General features: G+C 39.2%; 1 protein-coding gene across 1 annotated transcript in view; it reads right to left on the reverse strand.

Annotated features, from left to right (window-relative positions):
• Window positions 1-466: 466 nt before the first annotated feature.
• ALDH7A1 (aldehyde dehydrogenase 7 family member A1) overlaps window positions 467-16,289 on the reverse strand; it is a 79,079-nt gene continuing 63,256 nt past the window's right edge. The window contains exons 14-18 of the mRNA XM_007527767.3: window positions 15,486-15,602; window positions 14,332-14,429; window positions 13,169-13,242; window positions 2,851-2,926; window positions 467-738 (exon numbers count right to left, since the gene is read on the reverse strand). Coding sequence (XP_007527829.1) covers window positions 684-738; window positions 2,851-2,926; window positions 13,169-13,242; window positions 14,332-14,429; window positions 15,486-15,602 — 420 coding nt within the window. The 3' untranslated portion in view covers window positions 467-683. The remainder of the gene's footprint in view (window positions 739-2,850; window positions 2,927-13,168; window positions 13,243-14,331; window positions 14,430-15,485; window positions 15,603-16,289) is intronic.

A 16,289-nucleotide genomic window follows, 5' to 3' on the forward strand; every position in this document is an offset into this window, starting at 1 on the left:
AAGAGGGGAGAGGGAGATGGAGAGGGAGAGAGACAGAGAGACACCTGTAGCCCTGCTTTACCACTCGTGAAGCTTTCCCCCTACAGGTGAGAACCAGGGGTTTGAACCTAGGTCCTTGCACATTGTAATGTGTGTGTTTAACCAGGTGTGCCACTGCCTAGCCCCTAAAGTTTTCTTTCTCAGAGTGTTGTACACACCTTCCTTTCAACCACACCAAACGCAGTAATGCTAATGGAGGGGAATGTGAACCCATAGTTACCACTGACTCTTCACTTGTTCTGGATCAGTTCCTGCACCTACTGAGAAGACCTCTATTTTCTTCTATAAACTACTCTGTATTTTTCCAAATTCTTTTCCATGGAATATATTATTTTTTTTCTAAATTATAAAATAGTCAAACTGTTTTCTTGAAAGAAAAATCAGAATTAACTACCAGTAACAAAAATCCAGTCAATCTTTTACTAAATATAACTATATCACAGCAATTTTATTTTTAACTTATTTTTAAATGAGTCTCTTGATTTAGTCAGGATTTCCAGGACATAATGAATTAGTCATTGTCATATTCAACATGATGATGCATTTATTCAGATCAAATATTAATTTTCTTTTGTCTTCTTATGAAAAAAAGAGCTACAAAAGGAATGTCTAATGTCATGAAGTAATGTCTATTTAAGGCACTTTTACTGAAACTTGATTCCTTGAGCCAGAGGAAGATCCTTACTGTAGTTGATGGTACTAGAGGGGAAAAATGAAAATAAATAAATAATAGCACATACATAGTATAAAATTTTATGCCATTAAAAACTATAAGATATACATATATATTTACAAGATAAAATGCTTAAGTAACAAGTTGAAGGGAAAATAGAGTAGAAAACAATGTCTGTATGGACCCCGTTTTATAAAAGATGGGGAAAAAAAAAAGAGGGAGAAACATTTTGAAAATATAACATCATAGGGGCAAGGTGGTGGCACACACTTTACAGTATGCAAGGACTGGGGTTCAAGTCCCTGGTCCCCACGTGCAGGGGGAAAGCTTTGCAAGTGGTGAAGCAGGGCTACAGGTGTCTCTCTGCCTCTCTCCCTTTCTATTTCTGGCTGTTTCTATACAAAAACTATATTTATAGTTTTCAGAACACAGGATGTGGAAATGAGAACTTCTTTATATTGTTCAGTAAGTTGCATTAAATTAGAAAATAACTCATTCCTATTCTTGTTGAGATAAATTAAACCATAAAATAATTCAGAAAACAAAATGCTCCACAACCCCTTTAACTTAGTCATCTGGCAATCACCTGGTTTTTTTTCCCCAGAGTATCCCTAGGAGATGAGTTCCAGAAAGGCCATAAATATTTACCACTCTAAATATCAAACGCAAAAAAAGAAAGAAAAGAAAAAAAAAAGGAAAAGAAAATACTTCAAAGCTTGGATATTAGGCAAAGGATGCTAGGAGTACCAAAAATTCCTAACAAAAATGCTGAGGTTCTTAGGTACCAAGTTTGGAAACATACTCAAGGTTACAAAGCTTTAAGGAAGCAATAAATGGGCAAATAGTATAATGGTCATACAACACTCATTCATGGCTGATGCTTGGAACTCCCAGATTCAATCCCTAGCATCACCTCATGCCAGAGCTGAGCTGGACTGTAGTAAAAAGTAAAATAAAATAAAATAAGCCATAATTAGGGCCAGAATGGATGGGTATCCTCTTCATTCCCAAAAGGACCCAACCCCACCACACTCCTTTATTTTACTTGATTAAAACCTATCTTATGAGAAAAAAAAAGGCGCAGTAGTATAGCATATATCTTGCATGCAAGAAGGCCTGGGTTCAATACCCAAGCCAGCATAAGAGCATGAGAGCAACAAAGACAAAAAAAAAAAAAAAAAGAAGTCAGAATTCCACAGATAATGAAACAGTGCTATAGTCTCTTTTTCTCTAACAAAAGCATAAAGTAAACAGGTCAGGGAGGTGGCTCAGAGATGCTTGAGGCCCTAGATTCAATCCCTGCCACTGGACTTTTTTTTTTTTTTAAGCTCACTATTAAAGGAGAAGAAAACACATTATCACAATTTAAAGAAGCAATTACTAGTCAAAAATCTCTCAGAAGTAGGGCCCTCACCCACTATCCATGTAGTGAATGAACAAGCTAATCCACATTCAAAGGTTATACTCATTCTTCTGAGAGATGGTGTTCCCCAAGCCCCCAGACTCCTCTACCACCTTTATCCCCTACCGCCTCTATACTCTCCAGGGTGAGAAGTGATTCCAAGGATGAAGGTGAAAGTACAGTCTCTTCTATTTTCTCTTACTGGTTGAGCTGAGAGACAGAAACCACCGACAAATTGTTTCATAGTTAAGAGCTGGCTACTAGCTGAACCTTCAAGACAAGAGGGTTAGAAAAATAGTGCTAGGGAAAGAGAGAGGCAGACTGGGAGTATGGACCAACCAGTCAGCACCCATGTTCAGTGGGGAAGCAATTACAGAAGCCAGACCTTCTATCTTCTGCAACCCGCAATGACCCTGGGTCCATGCTCCCAGAGGGATAGAGAATGGGAAAGCTATCAGGGGAGGGGGTGGGATATGGAGATTGGGTGGTGGGAATTGTGTGGAATTGTACCCCTCCTACCCTATGGTTTTGTTAATTAATCCTTTCTTAAATAAAAAAAAAAAAATAGTGCTAACCGAGTGCTCTTAAAGGAGAGAGCTGTGTAACATAACAAATAAACAAATAAATAAATAAAACCAAGTGAGATAGTATAAAGACAACAGAAAGTAGAAGAGTATAAAAGCATATAAAAGCTGTGAAGCCCAAACCTATCTTCCCAAAGCCTTTTCTTACTTACCAAGTGGATCTCCTCATGTACTGTTTCCAGGCATCGCTACCAGACTCCCTGCCTCCACCAGTGTGCTTCTCTCCTCCTGCAGAAAACAAAAGACCCCCGTATTTTGAGCAATTCCTTTTTGTGTTGTGGGCTCCCAGCTACCTGGCCAGTTACTTTACATTTAGCCCAGAGAATCTTCTCCTGTGCAAACAAACTAGATCAAAACAAGCAGAGAAAAAGAACCAGGAGAGAAAATAAGGGGAAGATTGGTAAGTAAGATGAAACAAAACTAAAACCAAAACAAACAAAAAAACAACCACCTTACATTGGAAAGGGGAGATAGCTCAGCATCAGAACATACAACTTGAATGCCTGAGACCCCGGGTTCAATCCCCAAAACTGCCACTTGTTATACCTGAGTACTACTGCTAGAATTTCTCTCTGAAATGAATTAATTAAAAAAAAAAAAAAAACTAAAGTGTAACATCAAATAAACAAAAATCACCTTACTATTTGATCAAGTTTTTAAGAGTAGAACTTTCCGGACAGAGAAAACAAAATTTCATTTTCTTATTTATACTTCTCTATATCTAGTTTTCTTTTTTTAAATATTTGTTTATTTTCCTTTTTTTTTTTGCCCTTGTTGTTTTATTGTTGTAGTTATTATTGTTGTTCATGATGTCATTGTTGGATAGGACAGAGAGAAATAGAGAAAGGAGGGGAAGACAGAGATGGAGAGAGAAAGATAGACACCTGCAAATCTGCTTCACCGCTTGTGAAGTGACACCCCTGCAGGTGGGGAGCCGGGGGCTCAAACCGGGATTCTTACACCTGTCTTTGCGCTTTGCGTGATGTGCATTTAACCCGCTGCACTAGTACCCACTCCCAATATATCTAGTTTTTTATAGTAAGAGATTCTTTTATAATAAACGACTTTATTCATATTTGTTTTTTAACCACAGCACTGCTCGGTTGTAGCTTATGATAGTACAAGGGCCTGAACCTGGGACTTTGGAGCTTTGGACATGAGAGTTTTTTTGTGGAACAAGTATACTACATCTCCCACCTACAATAAGCTACTTTAAAATGTTGTATTCATATGCTTGAAGATGTTATAAGAAGATAATGATTCCACAAAACAAGAAAAGCATTCTACTTAAAAATGTACTACCAAAGCACAGGAAGCTTTAGTGTTGTTAATTAAAACAGAAGAGAAAAAAAATTAAAAGAAGGATAAGAAAAATCTGAAGAAATCTAAAAAAAGAAAAAGAGAGAGAGGACTAAAGTTCACTAGACAGGCATGCGCCTTGTCGTGCAGGTTTGGGTCTCGGCACCACATGGGAGTTCCAACAGCACTGAGGAAACTTTGATGCTACAGATTGTCTTTATTAAATGAAAAAAGTCAAGACATGGGGAAATACCACAGTGGTTTAGGCAATGGACTTTCATGCCTAAGGCTTTAAGAACCACCAAAACCAAAGATGAGGAAGAAAAAGTTAGGAAGGAGGGAGGGAGGGAGGGAGGGAAGGAAGGAAGGAAGGAAGGAAGGAAGGAAGGAAGGAAGGAAGGAAGGAAAGGTTAGCAACCTAGGAATGATGAAACTGTGTATTTCCAACTCTGCAAAAGGAAAAAAAAAAAAAGAACAAAAGAGATGGAAAACAGGAGTGAAATAACAGAGTGGTAAGATTCAAATAATACGGAGTTCTAAGAATTAAATAATAAAATAAAATAGAGGGGGAGGCAGGCAGTAGTGCGGCGGGTTAAGCGCGCACATGGAGCAAAGAGAAGGGACCAGAATAAGGATCCTGGCTGATGCCCCAGGCTCCCCACTTGCAGGGGAGTCGCTTCACGGGTGGGCAGTCTGTAGGTGTCAATCTTTCTCTCTCCCTCACTATCTTCCTGTCTTCTCTTGATTTCTTCCTATCCAACAACAATGACAGCAATAATAACAACGATAACAACAGCACAACAACAAACAACAAAGGCAACAAAAGGGGAAAAATAGCCTCCATGGACAGTGGATTTGTAATGCAGGCTCTGAGCCCCAGTAATAAACCTGGAGGGAAAAAAATAAAAAGAATAAAAAAATAAAAAGAAAAAAAAGTAGAAGAAAAACCTATCAAGGAAATCAGCAAAAACTTTACAAAACTGAAAACTGTGTCATCTAAAATAAATCTCTAGCCCACTAATAATGGGTCCCTAGTGGGGGTGGCTAGTATAATGGTTATGCAAAAAAACACTCATCTCTGGAGCTCTGAAGCCCCAGGTTCAATTCTCTGCACCACCATAAGCCAGAGCTGGTTAAAAAAAAAAAAAATAGTGGGCCACAAATTTGGAAAAAAAAAAAGGGTCAGAAACCAAAGCGGGCCAGTCTTCTCAACCACATTACTGGAAACCAGAGCTCAAAATGAATAATAGTTTTAATATTCTGAAAAACTAATTATTAAAAACTACAGAACAGGCTTAAATATCAGAGCACATGTCCTTGTAACCTTGCTGGCACCTAGAAACTTGGATGGTAAACAGTTTTCTACACTGATACAAAAGCTTCCTACATAAGATAATGTTGCTACACTGTGCCTATATTGTTTTTGTACAATGCGGTTTATGTTAAACACTTGTTTTCCATCTGGGAACCTGGAGTTTTGTTATGTGGGAGGCAGAGGGCATATGCATGACCAGTCCTCACTGAAAGATTTGGGTGCTAAGTCTCCAGTGAGCTTTCCCACAGACATTTCACACATTCTAGCAGTAGGTTGTTGGAAGAATTAAAAACATCTTGTATAACTCTACTGGGAAGACTATTCTTAGAAGCTAGCAGCTGTTTTCCCTGGCCCTCACCCCATGCAATAAAACAATATAATATAATATAATATAATATAATATAATATAATATAATATAATATAATATAATATAATATAATATATGGGGAAGACAGGGAGGGGCTTAAGGTTAATCCATCAAAACACAGGGCCAATAGTTTTGAAGAATTGAGCACTAAAAACACACGCCTTAGAAAAACTGAAGCTAACTCAAAGATAAACTTATTCACTGAAAACACACGCCTTAAAAAAACTGAAGTTAACAGAAAAGAAAAACTGAAGCTAACAGAAAAGAAAAACTGAAGCTAACTCAAAGACAAACTTACTTTTTCCTTTTACTAAGAATCTCAGAGATAAATGTAAATCACACTGCTTGGACAAAAACCAATGTCTCCAAGAAAGGAGGAAGAAGAAAGTGTGGGCAGAAGTGCTTTTTCCATTATAAATTTTTTTCCATCGTGTAAGTCCTAATAAACATTTGAATCGAACTGTAAAAGCTGAACAGAAACAAAAAGGCAGCTGGAGCAAGTGGACCTGGGCTGGAAACAGTGAATAAAAACTACAAAGGCTCTCCTTTCCCAGGTCAACTAGGAATACCAAAGGAGATCATCTGGGACGGCAACAAGACTGGACTAGAACAACTTTAGGAACCAACCGAATCACTGGTGAGTGCAAATACATGTGGCTTGTGGACAGAGAGGAGCATAGGGAGATATTAAGTGGCTGGTAACAGTCCGGCAGTTTACCAGTTAAGGCACCACCTCCAGTCTGTTTTACCAACAAAAAGACGGATGAAGGGGAGAGGACTCCCCTAAGACTCACCAAACACAACTGTGAGTCTCCATTGCTACAGCCCTCAGAGGCTGGAGCAGCAGGGGGGAAGCCCTGTGCTAACACCAGGGTACAGAGAACTGACTAGGAAACTCAGAAGAGCTACACCTTGGTGGGCTAACGGTGGGGCTGTGAGGTGGGAGCCTTTCCACGTTGTTCTCCTGATGATAACATAGTGAACAGTTGCCTCAAAACCTACAGACTATAAGCGGGACTTGATTAGACACGGTCCACCAGTGCTGCCCAGCTTGGCAGAGAAGCTGAATTAACCCTGGAGCTTTGGATCCTTGGGGTGTGGAAGTCTCTTTGCATATCCACTGTATTATCTCTCCCCCACCATGCTTTATCTCTTGTTCAGGAGTAAGGGATTAAGCTAAAAAGCCTACTTATAGTTTAAAAGCCCTCAGGCTCCTATAGCCTACAGGGAGAAAAAGAACAAAAGAGTCTTTTAAAGCCACTGCGCTCCTACACAGGGATTAAAATAATATTGAAACAACTGTTAATTTCCACAACTGTGAACCCTTTAAGTACCTTACTTAGACACAAGTCAGTCTAGGCAAGAGTGATCAGGAATTTGAAAAGTACTGAGAGAGGGACCTCATAACATACTATTTAAAATGGTTAAACCAACAAAAAGAAATATTGGAGAAATGAACCAAAAGTCCAGCTAAAAGCCCTCCAAAGGTTAAAGCACAAAATAATGAGGTCAACATCCAAACACTAGTTAAGGCAGTGAGTAAAGCAGTGAGTAAAGAGCAGTGAGTAAAGAGTTTGAAAGAATTGTCATCATAAATGCAGAAACAACAAATAAGACTATGGGAAAAAACACTAATTATCTCAAGGTTATTAGAGAGCTGAAAGCTGAAATAGCTGAGCTAAGGACACAACTAGATTAACAAACTAAAACAGTATCAGAACAGGCTAACAAAATAGATGTACTCCAGAAAACACTAGGGAAGAGAGAGAATAGAACCAATGAGGCTGAAGACAGAATTACCAAGATCAAGGATGAATCAGAGATAACTAAAAAAGAAGTAAGATATCTCAAAAAAGAGATTAAGAGATACTGAAAACAACAGAGACCTATGGGATGACTTCAAAAGAAATAATATATGCATTATTGGCTTACCAGAGCAAGAAAGAGAAGGAGGGAAAGAAAGCATTCTTCAGGACATAATAGCTGAGAACTTCTCTAGTCTAGACAACATCAAAGACATAAAGGTCAAGAAGCCCAGAGGGTCCCTAACAATTAACCCAGACCTAAAGACATCAAGACACATCCTATTTAGAATGGAAAGGAATAAAGATAAAGAAAGGATCCTGAAGGCTGCAAGAGTAAAAACAATATATTAACAGCAACACAGTCATAGTAGGGGACTTCAAAACCCCTCTCTCAACTTGACAGATCATCCAGGCAGAAAATCAATAAAGACAGGAGGGAGTTAAATGAGGAGATAGATAAACTAGAACTATTGGACATTTTCAGTCATTCATCCCAAGAAACTGGAATACACATTTTAATCAAGTCCACATGAGTCATTCTCAAGCATAGACCATATGTTAGGCCACAAAGACAGCATCAGCAAATTCAAGAGCATTGAAATCATCCCAAGCATCTTCTTAGACCACAGTGGAATTAAACTAACACTTAACAATCAACAAAAGATTAGTAGTAGTCCCAAAATGTGGAAGCTCAACAGTACACTACTTAACAACTGTTGTTTTCGAAGGGTTATGTTGTTTTCGCCGGGCTAGCTTCACGGGCGGGTAACAGACGACCAGGGATTCATGGTTGAGCTGTAGGCAGTATCTCTTTATTCATGCAGGACGCAGCACAATCTAAGATGAGCTAAGCTAAACTCAAAGTACAGTACTGTAAAACTCACAATGCTGTCTTTATATATACTTGCCAAGTAGGGTGGAAACAGGGTGTGACACAGAGAGGGTGGAGAGAAAAGTGACTGGTGACAATCAGTGTGTGACAAGGAGAGGATCAGGGTGTGACAAGGAGGGGGGTGGAGCAAAAACATATCATGAAACAGTGGGGATTGAACCAATGCCCTGGAGGGAGGTGCTTGTTAACAGCGGTTATATAAATAGAATGAAGTGGTTATGTAAATAGAATAGTGTTAAGCAGGGGGGATTTAAACCAAATGAAACAGAAGGGGTCTCATGCATACCAACAAACAACTACTGGGCCAAAGAGGAAATAAAGGAAAAAAATCAAAATGTTTGAGAGTTCAATGAAAAATGAAGATGCAAGCTATCAAAATATTTGGGACACAGCTAAGGCAGTAATGAGAAGGAAGTTCATAGCCATACAAGCACACATTAGGAAACAAGAAAAAGCACAAATAAACAGCCTGACTGCACATCAAAAAGACCTAGAAGAAGAAGAATAAATAACAAAGGAACCCTAAAGCAACCAGAAGGACAGAAATCCCTAAAGTTAAGGCAGAAATCAATAACATTGAGAATAAGAAAACCATTCAAAAGATCAACGAAAGTAAATGTTGGTTCTTCAAAAGAATGATCAAAATTCACAAACCTTTAGTAAACTCACAAAACAAAAAATGGGATAAGACCCAAATAAATAGGATCATAAATGAAAGAGGAGATATCACGACACTGCAGAAATTCAACATATCATGCATATCTATGAACAACATATCTATGAACAAGTATATGCCACCAAGCTAGAGAACCTGGAAGAAATGGATGATTTCCTAGACACCTACCAACTTCCAAAATTAAATAAAGAGGAACAAGATAATATGAACAGACACATCACAGCTAATGAAATTGAAACAGTTATCAAAAACCTTCCCAAGAATAAAAGTCCTAGACCAGATGGTTTTACAAATGAATTCTACAAAACTTTCAAAGAAGAACTAATGCCTCTACTTTTAAAAGTCTTCCAGAAGATTGAAGACACTGGAGTACTCCTTGCCAGCTTCTATGAAGCCAACATCACTTTGATATGAAAATCAGTCAGGGACACAACCAAAAAAGAAAACTACAGACCAATATCTCTGATGAACATAGATGCTAAAATATTGAACAAAATTCTAGCCAACCAGATACAGCAGTAAATTAAAAAGATTATTTATTATGACCAAGTGGGGTTTATCCCAGGCATGCAAGGTTGGTTTACTACATGTAAATCAATCAATGTGATCCACCACATCAATAAAAGCAAAACCAAGAACCACATGGTCATATCAATAGATGCAGAGAAAGCCTTTGACAAAATACAACATCCCTTTATGATCAAAACACTACAAAAAATGGAATTAATGGAAAATTCCTCAAGATAGTGGATTCTACATATAGCAAACCTGCAGCCAAACATCATACTCAATGGTGAAAAACTGGAAACATTTCCCCTCAAATCAGGTAATAGACAGGGCTGCCCGCTATCACCATTATTATGCAACACAGTGTTGGAAGTTCTTGCCATAGCAATCAGGCAGGAGCAAGGAATTAAAGGCATACAGATTGGAAGAGAAGAAGTCAAACTCTCCCTATTTGCAGATGACATGATAGTACACATAGAAAACCCTAAGGAATCCAGCAAGAAGCTTTTGGAAATCACCAGGCAGTACAGTATGGTGTCAGGCTACAAAATTAATGTACAAAAGTCAGTGGCTTTCCTCTATGCAAACACTAAGTTAGAAGAAATTGAAATCCAGAAATCAATTCCTTTTACTATAGCAACAAAACCAATAAAATATCTAGGAATAAACCTAACCAAAGAAGCGAAAGACTTGTACCCTGAGATTATGAGTCACTACTCAAGGAAACTGAAAAAGACACAAAGAAGTGGAAAGATATTTCATGTTCATGGGTTGGAAGAATTAACATCATCAAAATGAATATACTACCCAGAGCCATATACAAATTGAATGCTATCCCCATCAAGATCCTAAGCACATTTTTTAGGAGACTAGAACAAATGCTACAAATGTTTATAAAATGGAACCATGTTTACAAATGGAAACAGAAAAGACCTAGAATTGTCCAAAAAATCTTGAGAAAAAAGAAAAGAACTGGAGACATCACACTCCCAGATCTCAAAGTTTATTATAGGGCCACTGTCATCAAAACTGCTTGGTACTGGAACTTGAATAGACAAACTGACCAGTGGAATAGAACTGAGAGCCCAGATGTAACACACCTATGGACATCTAATCTTTGACAAAGGGGCCCAGACTATTAAATGGGGAAAGCAGAGTCTTTTCAACAAATGGTGTTGGAAAGAATGGGTTGAAACATGCAGAAGAATGAAACTGAATCACCATATTTCACCAAAAGAAAAATAAATTCCAAGTGGATCAAGGACTTGGATGTTAGACCAGAAACGATCAGATATTTAGAGGAAAATATTGACAGAACTCTTTTTTGCATAAACTTTAAAGACATCTTCAATGAAACGAAACCAATTACAAAGAAGACTAAGGCAAGTATAAACCTATGGGACTACATTAAATTAGAAGCTTCTGCACAGCAAAAGAAACCAATACCCAGGGAGCTGGGCAGTAGCATAGGGGGTTAAGCGCACATGGCACAAAGCACAAGAACGGGTGTAAGGATCCCAGTTCAAGCCCACCTGCAGGGGAGTCGCTTTGCAAGGGGTGAAGCAGGTCTGCAGGTGTGTCTACCTTTCTCTCCCCGTCTTCCCCTCCTCTCTTGATTTCTCTCTATCCTATCCAACAAGAACAGCTATAATAATAACAACTACAACAAGCGCAACAAGGCAACAAAACTCTCTTTTCAGCCACCAAGTTCCGGATGCCAGCATTACGCCGACCAGACTTCCCTGGACTGAAGACCCCACCAATATGTCCTGGAGCTCCACTTCCCCAGAGACACACCCTACTAGGGAAAGAGAGAGGCAGACTGGGAGTATGGACCGACCAGTCAATGTCCATGTTCAGTGGGGAAGCAATTACAGAAGCCAGACCTTCTACCTTCTGCAACCCACAACGACCCTGGGTCCATGCTCCCAGAGGGATAGAGAATGGGAAAGCTATCAGGAGAGGAGATGCGATATGGAGACTGGGTGGTGGGAATTGTGTGGAGTTGTGCCCCTCCTATCCTACATTTTTGTTAATGTCTCCTTTCTTAAATAAAAATAAATAAATAAATAAAAAAGCTGAATTGAGAAAAAGAACTCTGGCCCAGGTGGTGGTGGAATAGAAGGTAGACTCTCAAATATCAGGTTCCAAATTCAATCCCTGGTATCAAATATGTCAGAGTAATACTCTGATTCTCTCCTTTTCCTATGGAAGGAAGGAAGGAAGGAAGGAAGGAAGGAAGGAAGGAAGGAAGGAAGGAAGGGAGGAAGGAAGGAAGGAAGGAAAGAAGGAAGGCAGGGAGGGAGGGAGGGAAGGAGGGAGGAAGGAAGGAAGGAAGGAAGGAAGGAAGGAAGGAAGGAAGGGAAAGGAGAGGAGAGGAGAGGAGAGGAGAGGAGAGGAGAGGAGAGGAGAGGAGAGGAGAGGAGAGGAGAAGAGAAGAGAAGAGAAGAGAAGAGAAGAGAAGAGAAGAGAAGAGAAGAGAAGAGAAGAGAAGAGAAGAGAAGAATGGGAGGGGAAGGGAGAGTGAGAGAAGGAGAGAGAAAAAGGAAGGCAGGGAGCGAGGTGACAGAAACCTTTTGCAAAACTCAGTACTGAATAGCAACTTTAAATAAAATGTCTCTCCTTATCTCTTCTCACAACACCAGTATTACTGCCACCTCTTGATAATCTTTAGAAGAAACACTGTATACAATTGGCCAAGAGTAATCCTGGCAAATATATACACACATATATATCAACTAAAGGACAATTATTGTCCCTATGACAACTTTTATTAGAATCATCAAACAAGTAAATGCAGTGAAACTTAAGGTTAACTTGGTCCACACTAAAACCCTAGGTCTACTCAGTCTCTGAGGCCAGAACCCATAAATCTAATTAATACCAGGCAGGATATAAGAAATGACACTCAACATTTAACAACTGGGAGAAAAGTCTCCTCAGATAAAGAAAGGACTATAAAAGCTGGATAAGAGCAAGACACTATTTCCCTTAACGATGGCCTTTCTGGTCAATACCAATCATCTGGGGCTCTAATCAAGAAATCCTGGGATTCTCCCATAGACATTATGGGTCTAGTACTCTAATAGATCCCACTCTCCACAATCACTCATCACTTCCATCAGGAACATCATCATAAGACCTCTTGTGGGCCTCTCAAGGTCCTTATCCTCACTATAAAGTAGCAATGGTAAGGACTGCCCAACTCTTTGAAGGGAGGCTGGGTCATCCTACTCTATCACTTAAGGAAAACTGGTCATGAAATGAGTGCAACCTAGAATATTCCCATCTATGATCATTGACTTAGAGCTCAGGCTGACATGGACTGAGAGGCTACTCACTCTGGTGCTAAATGTGAATATATATGGGCCCTGGGTCAGATGGATGGGGTAAAACAGTTTATTGTATTTATATATTTTCTTCAAGTTTGGGAGCTACTCTCTGCCCTAATCCAGTTTTCTAGTTCTACTTTCAACTCTGACACCATCTTCCCAGCTAATATTTTTAGTCCACCTGCATGTTAGCAGTCTATGGTACTTTGTTATGACAAACAACAACTTTAATACACTGACCAACACGGAAAAGGAAAATAAAAATTCTCTACATACCAAAGGCACCTCCAATCTCAGCTCCACTTGTTGGAATGTTGACATTTACAATGCCACAGTCTGATCCTTTTGGTCTATGTGTAAAAACAGGGTTGGTAAGAGCAACAAATATGTCTCCTGAGGATATATCCTAAGGAGCCAAACACACCCATCCAAAAAAATTTGTGTATACCTAAGTACATAGCAGCACAATTTGTAACAGCCAAAACCTGGAAGCAACCCAGGTGTCCAACAACAGGTGAGTGATTGAGTTAAGTTGTGGTATATATACACAATGGAATACTACTCAGCTATTAAAAATGGTGAAGTCACCTTCTTTATCCCATCTTAGATGGAGCTTGAAGGAATCATCTTCAGTGAGATAAGTCAGAAACAAAAGGATGAATATGGGATGATCTCACTCATAAACAGAAGTTGAAAAACAAGATAAGAAGGGAAAACACTAAGCAGAACTTGGACTGGAGTTGGTGCACTGCACCAAAGTAAAAGACCCTGGGGGGTGTGTGGGGGAGGGAGGGCTCAGGCTCTGGAACATGATGGCAGAGGAGAACCTAGTGGGGGTTGTATTGTTATGTGGAAAACTGGGAAGTGTTATGCATGTACAAACTATTGTATTTTACTATCAACTGTAAACCATTAATTCCCCAATAAAGAATTAAAAAAAAATAAAGTAAAAATAAGACAAAACAAAGTAAAACAAATAATGAGCAATCCAAACAATTGCCAGGGAGATAGAACAGAGGCAACACACAGAACTTGCGTGCAATAGGCCCAAGTTTCAATCCCCAGCACAAATAGCCAGAGTTGAGTGGTGCTCTGGACAAAAACAACAATAAGTCAAGCAAAGGGGCCAGGTGGTGGCACACCCAGTAGAGCATGTATTAACATGCACAAAAACTCAAATTTAAGCCCCCGGTCCCCACCTGCAGGGGATGAAGCTTCACGAGCAATGCTACAGGTATCTCTCTCTGCTTCTTTAGCTTCCCCTGCTCTCTTAAATTTTCTGTCTCTGTATAAGTAAATAAATGCAATAATTCAAGCAAAACCTCAAGATTCTCAATGCTGAAAACTGGACTGTCCACAATGATGGTCTCATTTTTATTTTGCAAAGTTCACTTATCATACAAATAAGATTTATGTAATTTTTCAAAATAAAGTTATACCCAAGCCAGCGGAAGATTCTGCCCAAATCCTTGGTGAAGATGCTACTTGAAAGTCCTTGTTTAACTTCATTATTCCATGCAAAGACCTCTTCTTCATTCTAAAAGGACAGACATGAGAAATAGATGGCATATAATGTTCAGGTCAAGGGTCACTGATGCTAATCAAATGAGTTCATTTTATGAGACATACGATATAATATTTCAATACACACACACTAAAGAGTTAACATCTTGCTAATTCTGCTTCGGCTTTGTGGGGGAGCTTCCCTCCTAATTATTTGAGAAACAACATTCTTCTATTCAAGCTACTACATGTAACAGTTAATATTTACTGAGTTCTTATGTGCAAACACACTGAGTAAGCACTTAGCATGTGTTTATTTAATCCTTACCCTATGACACAAATTTTACGTTATCTCTAATTTACAGATTAAGCAATGGTAGACCAAAGAGGCCAAATAATTTGTTCAAGGGCTCACAGCCTCTCACAAATACACTGCAGAAACATGAAACTATCCTCTCTAGTCGCTTTATGCAAAACAATCACAATTTAATGAAAGTGCTAAAACAAAGTGTCATCATATAATTGTAGTAATCTGCAATTATCACTACCCTTTACTGTTAATCAGGACACATTCAAACCTTGATTCAATTTCTAAATATTTGCTGGTAAAGCCAGGAACTGTCTCATTCCAGAGAAGAAGATACTTATCTTTATCTGTTAAAACCTTCACAGCCTGTCCTCTGATACAGGTTCTAATAGCAGGTTTTTAGATTCCCTTGTATCTTCTCATTTTGCCCACTGATACACAGCAGGCTATCAAGCTCTCTGGTCTCTTTTGTGCCAGAAACTAGCTAAATGGTACACAGCACTCAGAATAAGGTGAAATAGGAAATGAAAGGTTACATTTTCCCATTAATCCAATAATTGGTCCCCTGCTTATCTAAGTGTCCCTGACAGCTAGCTTGACATGCTCTATAGTTTAATGTGTTCGTTTCATCCCACTTTATCCTTACCCTTCAAACTTCAGATCACAATGACTTTCTAAAACTTCCCATAAAGACTAATCAAGGGAAATGTAATATGCCTTCATTTTCTCCTAGTTTTCTCATTTGCTTCAACATTATACTAGAGAGAGAGAGTCCATTTTTACCTTAAATTTAAAGACATAAAGAATTGGAGCAAAAGTCTCTGTGTGTGCAATGGTGGCGTTGTGGGCAAGACCTGTCACAATTGTTGGTTCAACATAATTCCCGGGGCGATCCATAGCCTTCAGAGAGACATAAACATTGTATTTTTTAGTATTTGGGTTCAGAGGATGCAACAATCTTTGCCTGTACTTATGAGATAAAAGTGAACACCAGGGACTCGGGCAGTACTGCAGCAGGTTAAGTGCACATGGCTCAAAGCATAAAGACCGGCTTAAGGATTCTGGTTCGAGCCCCCGGCTCCCCACCTGCAGTGGAGTCTCCTCATAAGCAGTGAAGTAGGCCTACAGGTGTCTATCTTTCTCTCCCCCATCCTCCCCTCCTCTCTCGATTTCTCTCTGTTCTATCCAACAGTGACAGCCATAACAACAACAATAATAACAACAACAACAACGATAAACAACAAGGGCAATGAAATGAAGAAAATAGCCCCCAGGAGCAGTGGATTTATAGTGCAGGCACTGAGTCCCAGTGATAACCCAGGAGGCAAAAAGTAAACTCCATTTATAGATGAATTATTTTTACAAAATAACTTCACATCATGAATGAAAAAATTCCCTGCTTCTTATTGACTCAACTTAGTCACAGAGAAACAGAAAAAAAAAAAAAAGTAATCAAGGATGAAAAGTCCTGTCAAGTGTCACACCAGTTACACTGAAAACACACTCTTAGGGGCCGGGTGGTGGTACACCTGGAAGAGCACACATGTTACTATGTGCAAGAATGTGATCCCCAAGTTTTTGGCCTGA

This window comes from Erinaceus europaeus, chromosome 2, assembly GCF_950295315.1.
Source record: "Erinaceus europaeus chromosome 2, mEriEur2.1, whole genome shotgun sequence".
Lineage (NCBI taxonomy): Eukaryota > Metazoa > Chordata > Mammalia > Eulipotyphla > Erinaceidae > Erinaceus > Erinaceus europaeus.